Source organism: Podarcis cretensis, assembly GCF_951804945.1.
Source record: "Podarcis cretensis genome assembly, chromosome: 3".
Lineage (NCBI taxonomy): Eukaryota > Metazoa > Chordata > Lepidosauria > Squamata > Lacertidae > Podarcis > Podarcis cretensis.
The window spans coordinates 44335973-44351012 of record NC_137172.1 but is presented as its reverse complement, the minus strand read 5'-3'; the positions used below and the strand labels follow the sequence as shown (position 1 = coordinate 44351012).

General features: G+C 40.9%; 1 protein-coding gene across 9 annotated transcripts in view; it reads right to left on the bottom strand.

Annotated features, from left to right (window-relative positions):
* SMYD3 (SET and MYND domain containing 3) overlaps positions 1-15040 on the bottom strand; it is a gene marked incomplete at its 5' end in the record, with an annotated part of 352491 nt that overhangs the window by 7237 nt on the left and 330214 nt on the right. For 5 of the 9 annotated variants that reach the window (XM_079969531.1, XM_079969532.1, XM_079969533.1 and 2 more), the window contains 2 exons: positions 6030-6544; positions 10482-10590. In XM_079969531.1, coding sequence (XP_079825657.1) covers positions 6443-6544; positions 10482-10590 — 211 coding nt within the window. In that variant the 3' untranslated portion in view covers positions 6030-6442. Of the gene's footprint in view, positions 1-6029; positions 6545-10481; positions 10591-15040 lie in introns of those variants that run through there. The other 4 variants (XR_013836949.1, XR_013836950.1, XR_013836951.1 and 1 more) reach the window with 1 other exon arrangement.

The following is a 15040-nucleotide window of genomic DNA, read 5'->3' as shown; positions in this document are numbered from 1 at the left end:
AGGTATATCAGCAAATCTAGCTCTGTGATAATTCACTAATTTATTATTACATTTACTTTCTCTCCAAATAGCTCAAGCTGGAATGTTTTCCTCCTCCTCCTCCTTTTATCCTCACAACAACCCTGTGAGGTAGGTGTGGCTAGGAAAATGATTGCTCCAATGATACCCAGAGAGCTTTTAAATGGGGCGATCACCCTTGCCACCTCAAAACAATGGCAACAGTGAGCAGGGGGCAGCAGAGGACGCTCTCAAGGGTGCCATTGCACACACAAGAGCTACACTGGCAACCCCAACTCTATGTATATGTACATTTAAGAAGTCTCAATCTCGTTAAGAGCTACTGGGAATTGGTTAGATGGTCTAGATACATAGAATTGTGCAGAGCCTAATTACCAAGACTGAATTCTTCATTTTCTTTGGAGAACGAATCTCTACGGTCCCTATTTAAAACCTACAATCTCTCAAAATAATTACAGGTAAAGAATTATAGCATCCAGGGCCATTGCAAAAACAAAATAAATATGTTGATTTTGTTCTAAGAAGAGACACCAGTAGGCAAATATTAAGGTGGTGTGACATGATATTATATAGGTCCCAGCTGGGCTCACTCATTCAGAGACACAATTTGTGAACCAGCATCTCCCTGTGGACAGTTCAGCAGTCATTAGCTTGGTTCCTGTGATTCTTGCAGCACTTTGCCAAGGCGATGGCACAGAAGTCATCTCATATCTGAACTTCTGATAATCAGGAAAATCAGGAAATTCCATTCAGTTCACATTTAAAGAAAACTTTTTTTCATTTTCCAAAGGCATTTGTGAACACAGCTATCCTTTGAAATTCACTTATTCAAACTTTGCAATGCAGTTCTGCAGCCGATCACCGTGCACAAAAATGCACATACTAGTGATAAGCGTGCATATAAATGAAAATACTACTGAAAATAACACACTAAAATGCATTATATGAGGGGAGATTGTTTTGCATCAATGTGTACAATATGCAAAATTGCACACAAAAATGGGTAGTAGGAGAAATTTGCACATTTTATGAGATTTTTTTAAAAAATAAACCAGAAACTGATGTAGAAATGTGGAAAACTGAATGGAACATTGGAAGAATGAGACACTGCAGGAATGGAAAGTGACATATTCACCCATCCTATTGAGAATAAAACTTATTTTTCCTTTGTCACAAAGCAGGGGGCGGGAGGGGGCGGACCACTTATGTTTTGATCCTAATATACAGGGCAAAACCTGGAGACCCTCAGAAGTGTACCCAACCCCACTAAAATCGATTAGGTTTTAATGTATTTATTTATTGTGGTTCGAGGACCCGACCCCGCGAAGTGAAATGAAGACACAAGGACACGTGATATAAGGTTAATGGGCTAGAAAAGGCCACAACTTTATTGATTAGAGCAATGAAAAGGTATATTCACTAAAGAGCAGGTATGTGCCAGCAGCTTCAAAGATTTACAACCCTGAATGGCTGAACTGAAGGGCATGTGAATTTCCATGGTTCTGTGGCTTTCCATGGCTTCCCCTACTTTTTGCCTTTTAAGAAGAAATAGATGCAGCAGTCACTGAGAGAGTGAATCTGATCTTACTTTATGAGCACAGATGACCCACCCGTGGACTCAAGGAGAAAGCGTTCTACTGTGGTAAAGGAAGCAACATAAATGATATTATACAACAAAGTCAGAAAATCTCCTCTTGTTAGATGGTCTTACTGCTGACAAGCAACAGCAGAGCCGCGTGCCCACAGTCTAGGCTGCCACTCTCCAATCTTCCAACAAATCAATTCTGTTGACTTTTTTACTCCCTTGGCTGCCACTGATATCATCTGTGATGAATTTAAGGGAAGCTGTCAGATCAAATGCAACAGAAAATGTAGTTTCTATGAAACTTCGGTGTGAGGAGCAAAAAAAGTGTTACTGTTTTAAACAGAGACGGCTCCTTCAGCATATTGTGTATCATGTGAGAAGACAGAAATTGGCCTGTAGGTAGAATTAGCATTATCATACATTGCACTGAATTTGGTTCTGTTGTAATGTAGAAATTATACTGAACTGAAATTTCAGGTTTTATCATTTATATCTCTGGGCTGCATGTTATGAATTTTATTTATTATCCCAAGCACAATATACGTATTTTTTATTTAGTAGTATTTATAATTCTAACTCATAATAATAATAATAATAGTAATAATAATTACTAATAGAAGTTATTGAAGTGGCTTGTAACACATTTCAAATACAGTAAAACAGATAAGAGTACAAATTGCTATTTAACTAGTCAACATAAAGTTACTATTTAAATCTCACTGAGCTTTATAACTGGCTGGTTTTGTTTTTCCAGCATCATCCACACTGTGTGTAAAGAACAGTGAGAGCAACAAGGTCTCTCTCCAACATTTACCCTGCAGAAATTAAATTGTCCAACAAATAACTCTCAAACTAAAATAAATGTCTGTTTCATTTATTGCTCCTGCTGAGAGGAAACACAAAGAATGAAATAAACTGTAATCAATGAAAGGGAGTACTTTCCATTTCTATACAAAAGATGTGGAACTTTGACAGCCTCCACGTCAAATGTTAAGTGTACATCCTGGGAGTACCAATGTTTGTTTAGTCTGTTTGCGAAATGGACAAATGTATCCTTTTCCTCACCAGGTCTAGTGGTTTAGCAGTTGGCCTCCATGTAACAAATAATTGTGTCCCTCATTAAACTGAATGTCTCCAAAATGCATGGTATATCTCAATCCAGCATCTTCCCCTTTGGATTATTTGGGAACCAGATTCAAAATTAAAATTTGTTGTGCATTCATTTAGTCACCATACTTTTTCTCTAAGAATAAGAATCATTGTGACCTACTCAGGAACAGTTGTATGACAACATAGAAGGTTTAATATATTTAATGTGCTACATAACTACTGAGGCAGGCATTCCAGATTTATTAATCAAAAACTGCAATCCTTTATCTACTCAGAGGGGCTTATTTCTGAGTACACTTATTCAGGATTGCACAGTAAGAGATTTACAGCCCAAGTAAGGAAATTTTCTAAGAAATGTAATTAGCAGTACAGTCGTACCTTGGATCCCGAACACTTTACAAGTCAAGAGTTTTGGCTCCTGAAGACCGCAAGACTGCAGCCAATCAGAAGCCGTGCTTTGGTTTCCAAACATTTTGGAAATCGAAAGGACTTCCATAACGGATTCCGTTCAACTTCCAAGGTACAACCGTACTTTTGGTGAAGCTCCCACTCAGAAGGTCTCCAGAAAATAATTATCAAAGGGTCTACCTTTGTTATATGTGAGCATCTTACACACACAGTGGGTGTGGGTGTAAAAAAGATGAGGTGATGGCAGTTCCATATTGATTAATATGCTGTGACTACCAGCAAAAGATAGCTGCCTTCAGCAAAGGGGGGGGGGGAAGGTTAAAGAGTTGCCAGTACTCCACTCTGGTAAGGGCTATCACAATAAAGGCTCTGCTTACACATATAGTGTACTAGATCTCCAAAATTTCAGGTACATATGTGCCCAGCAGAGGCAGGAAATATAAAATGCCTTTGGGATATTCGTATAGTGATTTTCAGGTTTATCTTTTCAGCAGGGTGTCACACCTCCTATCTGGAGACAGCAGCACCACTAAATGGTAGAATGAGCTGCCCATCTCTTTAAAACTTTGCAACAGCAGTAACACTGCTAAGAGCCAAACTAGAAATGCCACTGTGTGAATACAATTAACATGGCACCATTAAAAAATGAAAATAGCAGCTGTGAGGGCAGAAGCAGGACCATGGGGACAGGTTTAACAGAGGGTTCCCACCACTGCAAAGAGCAGCTGCTGGGACAATTTTCACTGAGACTATGGTGAAAAGAAACTCCCTTTACAGGCTCACACATGGTCCTAAGCCTATTAAGTGTCCCACCACACATATTCTATGAGCACTTGTTTTAATATGCAAATTAATTGAATTCATGCAATTTACTAAACTTCCAGATTGGTCCTTAATACCTGGATCTGGCCTTTCCCCCGAACATTTTCCCTATCTTAACAGCCATTAAAACAACAACAACAGTTCTCCTTGGATTATTGCACTCCTTGGGGGGCTGACATGACTCAACCTTTCCCGAAATTTCAATTTTTCAAGTGCACAATGCTACACTCACCATAACTTGCTCAAAACACTTGAGGGGAGATGAGTCTCCAGCGTTTGCATTCATGAGATGAGGCTGTAAAGCATGCCTGGAGTGTTCATTTTCTCAGAAATGTATTCTCACCGAATGGTGTCAAGTTATTGTTGTGAAGAAGCTGACTAGAGATTAATAAAATGACAGTCATGGATTTGAAGGAAGCAGTAAACTGTCCTGGTGGAGGAGGGGAACAGGGACAAACGCTAAAGGCAGCCCTGTATAAGGAAGTTTTAAAAGTTTGATGCTTTATTGTGTTTTTAATATTATTTTGGAAGCAGCCAAGGGTGGCTGGGGCAACCCAGTCAGATGGTTGGCATATAAATACAATTATTATTATTATTATTATTATTATTATTATTATTATTATGTGACGCTTTCAAAACATGTAAATGGTTTCTGTTTAAATTTCTCATAGAAATATTTGGCTTTGTTAACATCCACTTAAGGCTTAAAGAATTAAGGGCAACTGCACTGGCTAAAATGTCTTGCTCAGTGGCAATTTCTCACTCTTCCAATGCATTATTGTTGGTAACATAGAAAGTGGCCTATGCTAAGTCAGACCATTGGTCCATCTTGCTCAGCACTGCTTACACCATCTGGCTGCAGCACTCCAGGGCTTCAGACAGCCCTACTTGGAGATGCCAGGGACTGAACCTGGCACCTTCTGCATGTAAAGCAGATGTTCTCCTGCTGAGCTATGGCCCTTGCTCACACTAAATATGAGGTGAAGCTAAAAGACTTCCCCAAGAACGCAGCAAACTGGGGTAACAAATAGAGTGACCTGAAGCGTCTGTAACCTGAGGTACCACTCTATTTGTTACCCCAGTTTGCTGCGTTCTTGGGGAAGTCTTTTAGCAGGTTACAGACTCCACTAACCCAGAAATAGTACCTCAGGATGCTTCAGGATGAGAACAGAAATTACACAGCGACAGCAGGAGGCCCCATTAGCTAAAGTGGTGCTTCAGGTTAAGAACAGTTTCAGGTTAAGAACGGACCTCCGGACCTCCGGGGTACCACTGTAGCTGCTATCAGAAACAACGTGCTGTATTTTTATTATTAGTGAATTGACTAGTAGCCACTGCAGATTTTGGGAATTTTAAGATTCCATTTCTAGCCCTGTACAGAGTCCAAGCTTCGAGAACCTTTTAGCAGGGTCTATTAGCCCAACACCCAGGAGATCTGCTGCCAGTCAGATTGCTAGATTGACCAACAGTCTGAACTGGAATAAGGCATTTCCTTGTTTCTTGGTTGCAAAGGAAGATATGAATACATGCAGATTAAAAAAACCAAAAACATATGGTAAGAACTGGTAGCCACGTTTCCAAATGCTGGGTACATGAAATCACTTTCCTGGGCATCAGTACAAGGCTAAGCACAGTGTCTGAATGACAGAGAAGGCTGCATTTTAATCCCATGCATGTTAAGACAGAAGAAAATCTAATTATGTTCAGATGAGTTTACTCACTAGTAATCAGTGTGTATATGATTTCCTTCCTTCCTATGAAACCTACCTCATCCCTCTTGAACCTAATAAAGGCAGAAAACTACCCCAAGACATGCACCAATCAAGTCTATATAACTCAAAGGAATCAGTATGGAGGAGCTGAATCGATTTACAGCTTTAGAAGAACAGATTCAACTTGCATATGCAAATTCCATGGTTAATAAATTAATGGTACTTAATGGTGTATATTCTAGGCAAACTAAAACTGGAAAGAATGTGAAACAAATTCATCCACAGGATCATTCCATGTCTCAAAATGACAGCATGTGAAAGGAAAAGAAGTGATGCAATGCAGGAGAGAAAGCAGCAAAAAAATGGAATTCAAATACTTTGGATATAAGATTTTATTTTTGTTTAATATTGGTTACCATGACATATAAAGAGTACCTTAGCTACCATGATAAATGAAGAAAATCATTTCCAGAAATTATCATTTTCTACGTCATTAATAGTATATTGTACTTTTACCAAGAACTGTCCAATTTCCTTTGTCAACACGTTGTTTTGCAGAGAGCATACTTCTGGTGGAAATATCAAGAAACTGGTGTGAAAGGTCCCTTGAAGAATTAATAGAAGAAACAATATACAGGTTACACACCAAAACAACTGGAACCTTTTCCTAACTGTTCTCTGATTAATGAGATCATGACAGCTACATAGGTTGTGTAGGGAGACATTTTCTTTCTCCCGTGTCTTCTCTTCATTCCCCTTCTGCACAGTAGTGAGTTGCAGGTCTTCTTCATTCTAATGGCAGGCCAGCCTCACAGTCTTCCTTGAGCATCATCAAGTCATGCACTAGGCTGTGTTCTGTCCCATGGGTCACTTTCATGATATCATAAGCCTGAAAAGACAGACAGGTAATCCATCATTCTTTATTGAATGCCTCTCAACTGCTCTGGCTGGAAAGTTCTGCTTTTTCTTTTAATTTTTCTTTTCTTTTGCGCATTTGCAACACTCTTCATCTGCAGATGTCCAAAAAGGAATACAGACACAGGTGGCCACACTAGGGGAGATTTGCCACGTTATCAGCAGCTACTCAGTGCAGGATGACAGGATGATACCAACAGGCCTTTACAGCGGAGTCATGAAGATTTAGGAGCTGTGGAGAACATGGCCTTGGTACCTTCCATAAGCAGGTCCTCCTTCCAGAGAAGCTCATTTGTGAAGACAGCAGGGGCACCACAAAGTGCAAAGGAACTGAAGGAAAACAAAAATCTAAACCGATAGCAAGAGTAGCCCAAATCATGCGCTGATCTGCATGCAATGCTGCCCAAGGAACTGACTGCGGGAGCTGGAGCTATGCGCCTGGTTTGGGCTATGTGTATGGGTTGATCAGAAAATGCATGCACACTAACCATGCAATCCTAACCATGTCTACTCAGAAGTAAGTCATATTGAATTTAGTGGGGCTTACTCCCAGGAAAAGGGAGTTTTGATTGCAGCCTAAGCTAAATATTACAATGTGTGCATTCAGAAGTCATTACACAAAAGCTGTTTCCTCCACAGGATAAAACAATCATAGCGACTGTTGAGCACCGTAGGACCAATGGCTTCTCTCATGATTTAAGGAATTGGTTTTATTATTATTATTATTTATTATTACTATTCTGTGCACACAAATACGAGACAGGCCACGGTATCAGAAGCCACACAGTTGTCTTACCCAAGAATATAAAGCCTCATTAGATAATTGGTAAGAATGTGTCTCTGAATGCAAATAAAAGCCCAGCACATTCATTTGTGTCTAATTTGCATTGGGATTGGACAGGGTACCTAACATCAGCGTATGTAACAGTATGCAAATATGCTGCCGCACCGCTCAGTCATGATGAAAGGAGGAAGCAAACTCCATCATGCTGATGCTCTACAAAGCAAAAGGACAGAGTATTGAGGAAATCATTTCTGTTTCTCCTTTGTCCCTTGATTAAAATGAATGCCTGTTAGAGGCAGCAAAGGAAGGACAAACGCCTAGAAAGCCATACTCATTTTACTTTAATCACACATGCAGTTAATAATGCACAGGGCAAGCTGGAAAGAACCAGTTCAAATGACATATAGTCAGAAAGAGTTCAGCATCACTCTGGAGCAGAAGGGCTTTTTGCTCATGTTCCTTTGAGCTTTTCCCAGCAGGGGATTGATACAGATGGAATATATATTTCGACTGACAAGTTGATATATTATTATAATCACTCAGAACCAACCTTCCTGTATCACATTGTATACTGGCAGCAGACTAGATCCCTTTCCATGTGCAGGGAGGTTATATGCGACTGCAATCTCTGACATCTCCCAGCTGCAGTCTGAAACAGTGCAGCTCAGGAAGGACTATGCCATTTTTCTTGTGCACTATTTAAATAACGAGCCGGTTTCAATTAACTGGACCCGGAAGTCGAAGCCTATGCAAGGACGTCTGCTAGCGCAATGGGGGTTCCCCACTCCCCCCCCTGAAAATGGCTTGGGGGAGGGTCGGGAGAATCTCCAAAACAGTGCAAGGAGGGAGGAGGGGCCTGGTCAGTGGCTAGATAAGAGGTGACCTGCAACTCTGTAAGAACACGGTCTTGAGTTCAACTGGATCAGTGATGTAGTACAGAACTGAACACCATAAAATCCAACAACAATTCAAGTTCTAACCATTATCATGCATAAGTATTGCACCGGTTCAACTGAATTTCAGAATCCTCATTTGATCTAAGCCCTTAGCAAAGAAAGTCACACTAGTACTTAGGATACACTTACAAGTTTAAAAAGGTACAATTAGTGAAGTGCAGTAAGCAAGGCAGCTGTCAGAATGCTATACTGTGTATTCACAAATATGTGCTATGTACCTTATGGTTACCAGATTTTTTTCAATGAATCCAGGGGCACTTTTTTTTTTTTTTTTTTTTTTGAAGCTGAGTAGCAACAAGGTGGGGATGGTGAGGCAAAAGACCCTGGGCCCAAGCACGCATGCATATTGTATAAAGGTGCAAAGCCCTTCTTTCACACCCTGTGAAACATAAATGCGCAGAGTTTTTTTAAAAACTGGGCAACAGCGCGCCGCGCGCCCGTGACTCCCGAGCCTTCCCTGATCTCCTTCCCCCTTTGTTCTGACATATCAGGGGAGGCTCGGGAGTCATGGGTGGGCGGCAATTGCCCAGGAGGGGCCAGCCTGTTAGCGCAGTTGGCTCTGACTGGCTTCAGGAGCTGCTCGCTGCCGTGGCGCAGGAAAAATGGCGGGCACCATGGCAGCGAGCAGCTCCTGAAGCCAGCCGGAGCCAGGCTGGCTCCGGGCTGCTGAGGCTGCCACTGCCATGTTTCCCTGGGACAGATTTGCAAATCTGGGGACATTCCGGGGACAGATTTGCAAATCTGGGGACTGTCCCCAGGAACCAGGGACGTCTGGTAACACTTTGTGACTTGCACTTTGTGACTCCGTCATAAGCTCATGACGAAAAACTCCAAATACAGCAGCTGCTGGCTGAATTAAGCATAGGAGTAGCAAGCAATTGAGCTCATGTGGAATATTAACAGAATATTCTATTAACAGAATGTGTGTAGGGTGTGTGTGTGTGTGTGTGTGTGTGTGTGTGTAAAGCTGTAATATTTTTCCCTAGGTGCTGTAAATATTCTTATTTGGGCTACCTTTAAAGCTCAGGATTGAGGTGATAATTTTAATTCACTATATTGTATTAATATATAGGAAGGTCTTCTGTTCAATGGGCATAACAGAGTGTTGCTACCTCTTAGAATGAGGTAGGTCACAGATTTAACAAATATGAAGTGATCACAATGCAAGAATGCACATAGCATGTCCACAAAGCAGAAGTACTAAATGTTCCACTGGAAATATAATGAACATTTGTGCATTTGAGACAGATTTTAATCCTGAATCAGCCAGCAAACTATTAACCATTCTAAAAGGAAGTCTGTTAAGGTTTCTTCTTTCTTTTTAAAAAATCAAATATCATAACACTCCCCCCAAAAAAATTATCCTAAAATCCATTTTGCACTTGATTCAATTAGAATCCCTCTGGCAAACTGACAATATAAAATGCAGTACAGCCACCACTGTCTTCCACTCACAGTGACTTTTAAAAGACATTGTTAATTAAAAACTTGTCAGAATTCACGGGGCATTTGCTTTCCGACTCAGACTGCCAGCTGAAAATCAGGTGTTATTGTCAATAGCAGCATTTGAAAATGACGTCTGTCAAAAATCAAATTTTAGACGCAAACTGCTACTGACACCAGCCTACCGATTTAAGATTTTGGTCCCCCTCTGCCGTTTTTATGTTAAAATCCTAATCTAAAAGTTTCAGATCAATATAGTACCCCTTCCTTGTCTAGGATTACCGACACATAGATGTGTTTTCACCTACTCCTTAGTCTGTATTCCCCACGCAGCTAGGCAGAACATAATCAATATTTTAAAGGGAGCATGAGAAGCAGACTAAGGCACTGAAATACTCTTTCATTCGTCCATCTTAATAGCTGCTTGCCACTCAAGGTTAGGGGTGATTAATGATACCCCCCAGCTACTGAACAGTAATTACCAACAACTGATATTAAAGGAAGTCACCCCTGAAAACTAGGTAAGTAGCAATGACTCATCACCTCGCTGCACAGCTATTGCCCACGGTACCAGTGTGGATAAAAGGAAATATGGAGGTGGGGTGGGTGGAAAACGACTGGTGGTTAATATTTCAGCAGCGGGGGTGAGCTGGGAGGGTCAGGAAAATGGCAGCAGTTAGAGAGCAAAGGAAAGGGGAATGGGTAGAAGCAGAGCGAGCAAAACTAACCTCCTTCAAGGTTTCCAGGGCCTGAGGAAACAAGTTGTGACTGCACTGGAGTTTGGCCACTCTCATCATCTGGATGGCCCTCAAAGGATGGAAGCCAGAATAATAAACCCTAGAAGCGTGGAAGGGAGAAAAATCATCATAGCATCTTTGTCAGCTCTCACCTTCACAGTTCCTGCCTCAGTGGAGAGCTATTAGGGTGGGCCTGCAAAGCCATTGTGAATGTTAATAAGGTATTGAGAGAAAATTAGCTACACGGCGAAGAAGTGTGGAATACTGAGGGGAATTAACAAATTATTATTTTTCCTGTCCCTGCAGAATGATTTTACATTATCCTGTTAGAAAGTGACAGGGGTGGAAGCAATTTGCACACCTTAGTTCGGCAGCACAATAGCTCTCTCTATGCTTCATGTTAAACAAAGAGGCTTTCTATCACAGCAGTGCTGAGACAGTTTCATTTCCATGGGAGGTTTTCCAATGTGGAGACAGGGTCTCTATTCCGAATCTTCACAGAGCCTGGGGGAAGAGTCCATGCGGGACAGCAGGATGCAGAATACACAACGGTGAAACGTATTCACAACTTCAATTCTGAGGGCTTCCATTTCCCTAGCCACACAATAAAATACAAAATGTGTCTGCAGAAATGGCCAAGGGGCTTGCAACACCTAAAATGCCCAGCACAAGCAAATTGATCCTCAAGAACATAGTGGCTAAGAATGTGAGCCAGTTAAATCCCCAGGTCAAATCCTTCCTCAGCCACAAACTCAGTAATGGCTCCAGAAAATATACTATTTCAGGGGGCATTAATACCGGCCAACCTTACAGGAGCATTGTGAGGATTGCTGAAATAATGAACACTGTAGAGATAATAGACAACTAGTCAACAATTGTAGTAGCAGTTGTGGTGTTGGTGTAAATAGGCACCTTTATTCATTTTCTGAATTGTTCTCAACACATGTTTAGAAAGCAGCAACTGAAAAAGGCATTTATTATAGACCTACATGCCTGTCAGCATCTCTTGACTATGGGATTTCATTCTGGGGCAACATTCCAAAGCAAACCTGAGCACCTTTTGCTTTACTAGCATACAGGATGGATCTAGACTGATAACGGTTTATGCTTTCTTCCCCACTAATCTGATGGGACCAGTACTCCCTATTAACTGCACTGCCATTATTCCTGATTTACATTCACACACAGAGATGAAGACAGAGCAAGGCTGCTTGTTTGTAGCACAAGGAACACATGTAATGCCCTGGTGTCACTAATTACTTGCAATATTATGTACTGGAAATGTCAGTGTTTTAAAGGCAATCACTCTGCAGCTGCAAGATTTGTACAGTGGTGTAAACTATTCAGGATCAGTGTCATTCAGCAAAGGAAAACAACCCATTTGATCAAACATTTATAAATTCTTGCTGGCAGTTCTTCATGCTATTTACAAAAATAATCTTGTAGTATAGCTATAGCAGCAGGAAGAAACTTAGAAACAAACCCCAAATGGCACCAGGGCTCTTCTTTCTTTTTCTTTTCTTTGGGGGTGTGCTAATTTTGAAAATTATATATCTCAAAGAAATGAACACATAACGTAATACGAAACATAAATAATGTAGGATCAGTACAGCCACCTGCATATTATTTATTTATTGAAATTATGTACCAACCTTCCTCCCCAAGGAGCCCATGATAGCAAAAAGTTGAATAAGCAAGAGGATATGTTGTAAAATATAGGGAGGTGAGCTGGGTTAGATAGTTAAAGGGAAAACTATCATTTTGCTTTGTAAGAAGTCAGCATGTTGCTGGTTTGAAAGCAGCTGCTTTTTACACTGGCTCCTAAAAGAAGAAACAGGTGTATTCGTCTGGCACCTGTATGTATGCATCATTATTATCAATAAACGAAATAAAATCTTGCCAGTTTGTGTAGTCTGTAGTTTTATTATCTCTCAGAGTTCTTAGATAGCATGTTAATTTTCCCATTATGGCAAAGCTCCAGAACTTTTCATAGCATAGTTAGATTAATAGTCAGCTGCGTCTTTCCAGCACAGGGTGATTAAAATAGGGTCCAACCAGAATGTGCCAGATTAAGTCATTGGAGGGAGCACCCCATTTCCCCACAAGAAACGGCACCAACCCTTTTCTATGAAACTAAATAGTAACCATTTGCAAATGGCCCAGGGGTTGATCTACCTTTTCGGTTAAGTACTCACCATGAGGTGGTTTCCCCTCTATATTTACTAGTAAAAATGCTCCAATGAGTGAAACACGTGTAACATGGTAAGATCATGTCAACAACTTTTTCAGAGATCCTTGCTTTCTAGCTTTCGCATGGTGTGATACTTGGCAATTTTATCATATGGGAGACCTCTCGTCACTTTGGGCTGGTCTGCACATGTGTGGCCATCACCTGGCAACTGCAACATTAAGTACTGACTTGCATGCACCAGTGACCCACCATAGAGCAATCACTGCATACACAAATTGTATACCATCTTGTGGGCCCACTGGATGGAAAGATAGAAGGGAGTGATTAATGAATGAACAAAATTACTCTGCAGTAGATTCAGTTCACATATTCAGTCACAAATCATAATGTGTTGAGGAACCAAGTAATAACACATCAAGAAATTTAAAGAGATAAAGTATCTGCTTTGCATACAGAAGGTTCCAGGTTCAATCACTGGCACTGCCAGGTAGAACTGGGAAAGAACCCAGTCTAGAATCTTGTAGCTGCTGCCGGTCAGTGGAGACAACACTGACTTAGATGGACCAATGGTCTGACTCAGTGTATGGCAGCTTCCTATGTTTCTAAATGTATATGAACTAGCCTTTTATACTGAGGTGCAAAGCGGACTGTCCTATCATTGCGCCACGTGTTCACTGACTGTGAACAGGACTGTGCCCTGCTTGCCCTTCGCTCCAGCTTCCATCAGCCACAGCCAACATGGCCAGTCGTCATGGATAATAAGATGTGGTGCAACAAGGCCCGGAGGTTCCCCATTTCTGTACACCCCCATTCAATATCTCAATTCCATTAGCATTCCAATGCCTCAAAGAAACGGAAAGGCTGACTGAGTGAACTGCCCTCCAGCTGCCTGAGCAAGAAGGCACCAGAGCTAATATGGGGAAGAGGAAGAAATCAGCACAGAACTGTGGGCTCTTTCACTAGCAGTGGGGATTGGCCCTTTGCCCACTTTTGCCTGGCTGCTACCTCCAATGGGTTACTACCACTGAGGCAGTAAATTCACCCTGTAGAGTCCCCTTTTACTCCCACAAGGGTTCCATTTAGACTTAATGGAATAACTGCATCCAATTCCTAAGGTAATCAGAGTTTGTGAAGATTTAGGATTATGGTACATGATACCAGAGGAAGCAGTAAGTAATTAAGCAATGCCAGGCAGACAACCAAAACCACTCACAGCCATAAACTAAAGAGAGAGGAAATTTAAGAGGTGGAGGTAAAGGAAGCGAGCGTGAAACTGAGAGCACTGAGTGCATAAATATTTACAAAGCTGTTTTATTGGGCTGATTTATGTACTGGTCTTATGCATGTGTTTAGTTGCCTTTCACAAGCTTTAAAGCTGACATATAAAATAGCTGTTTAGTATCATTTTCTGTAATAAATCTGTTAAATTATTGGAGCATCTTCTGTGTAAGCACATTTGCCGGACCACCTTCCTGAGGAAAAGTGTACAATGTAAATATTTTGGAAAATATTTGAGGGGAAATGTGCTAAGGTTTGGTTCCGTTTAACTTCATGTCTCCTACTGGAAACAGCAAACAAACCAGAAAATACTTTAGCACCTCAATTAAGTCAACATACTAAATGAGTTACCAAGATGAGCATAAAAGAAATTGATCAATTTGGAAGAGTGGCCGGATTTGTATTAAATAAAAGGAAAACTAAACTTATGGTGAAGAACTTGGATCAAAGTATGATTGAAGAAGTGCAAAGAGAAACAGAGATGGAAGTGGCGAAGAAGGTAAAATATTTAGGAATATGGTTAACCCAAAAAAACATTGACTTATTCCAAAACAATTATGTGACAACTTGGAACAATATTAAGAGAGACCTCGAAGTGTGGAGTAGGATGAAGTTATCTTTTTGGGGCAGAATTTCTTCAATCAAGATGAGCGTGCTTCCAAGGATGTTGTTTTTATTTCAAATGATCCCAATAATCAAGGGGACAAAGATCTTCAGAGATTGGCAAAGAATGATTTCAAAATATATCTGGCAGGGCAAAAAGCCACGAATACAATTTAAACTACTAACTGATGCGAAAGAAAGAGGTGGCTTCGCCCTGCCGGACCTGAAACTTTACTATGAAGCATCTTGTCTCTGGTGGATAAAGGATTGGATAACACTAAAAGATAACAAGCTACTGGACTTGGAAGGGTTTGACAATAGGTTTGGCTGGCATGCCTACTTATGGTTAGGAAAGAAGAAAGCTCATAAAAGTTTTGCCAACCACATTTTCAGAGGTGCCCTTATAGAAACATGGGACAGGTACCAAAATATTTTGGAACCAAATGTACCACATTGGTTATCCCCACTGGAGGTCATG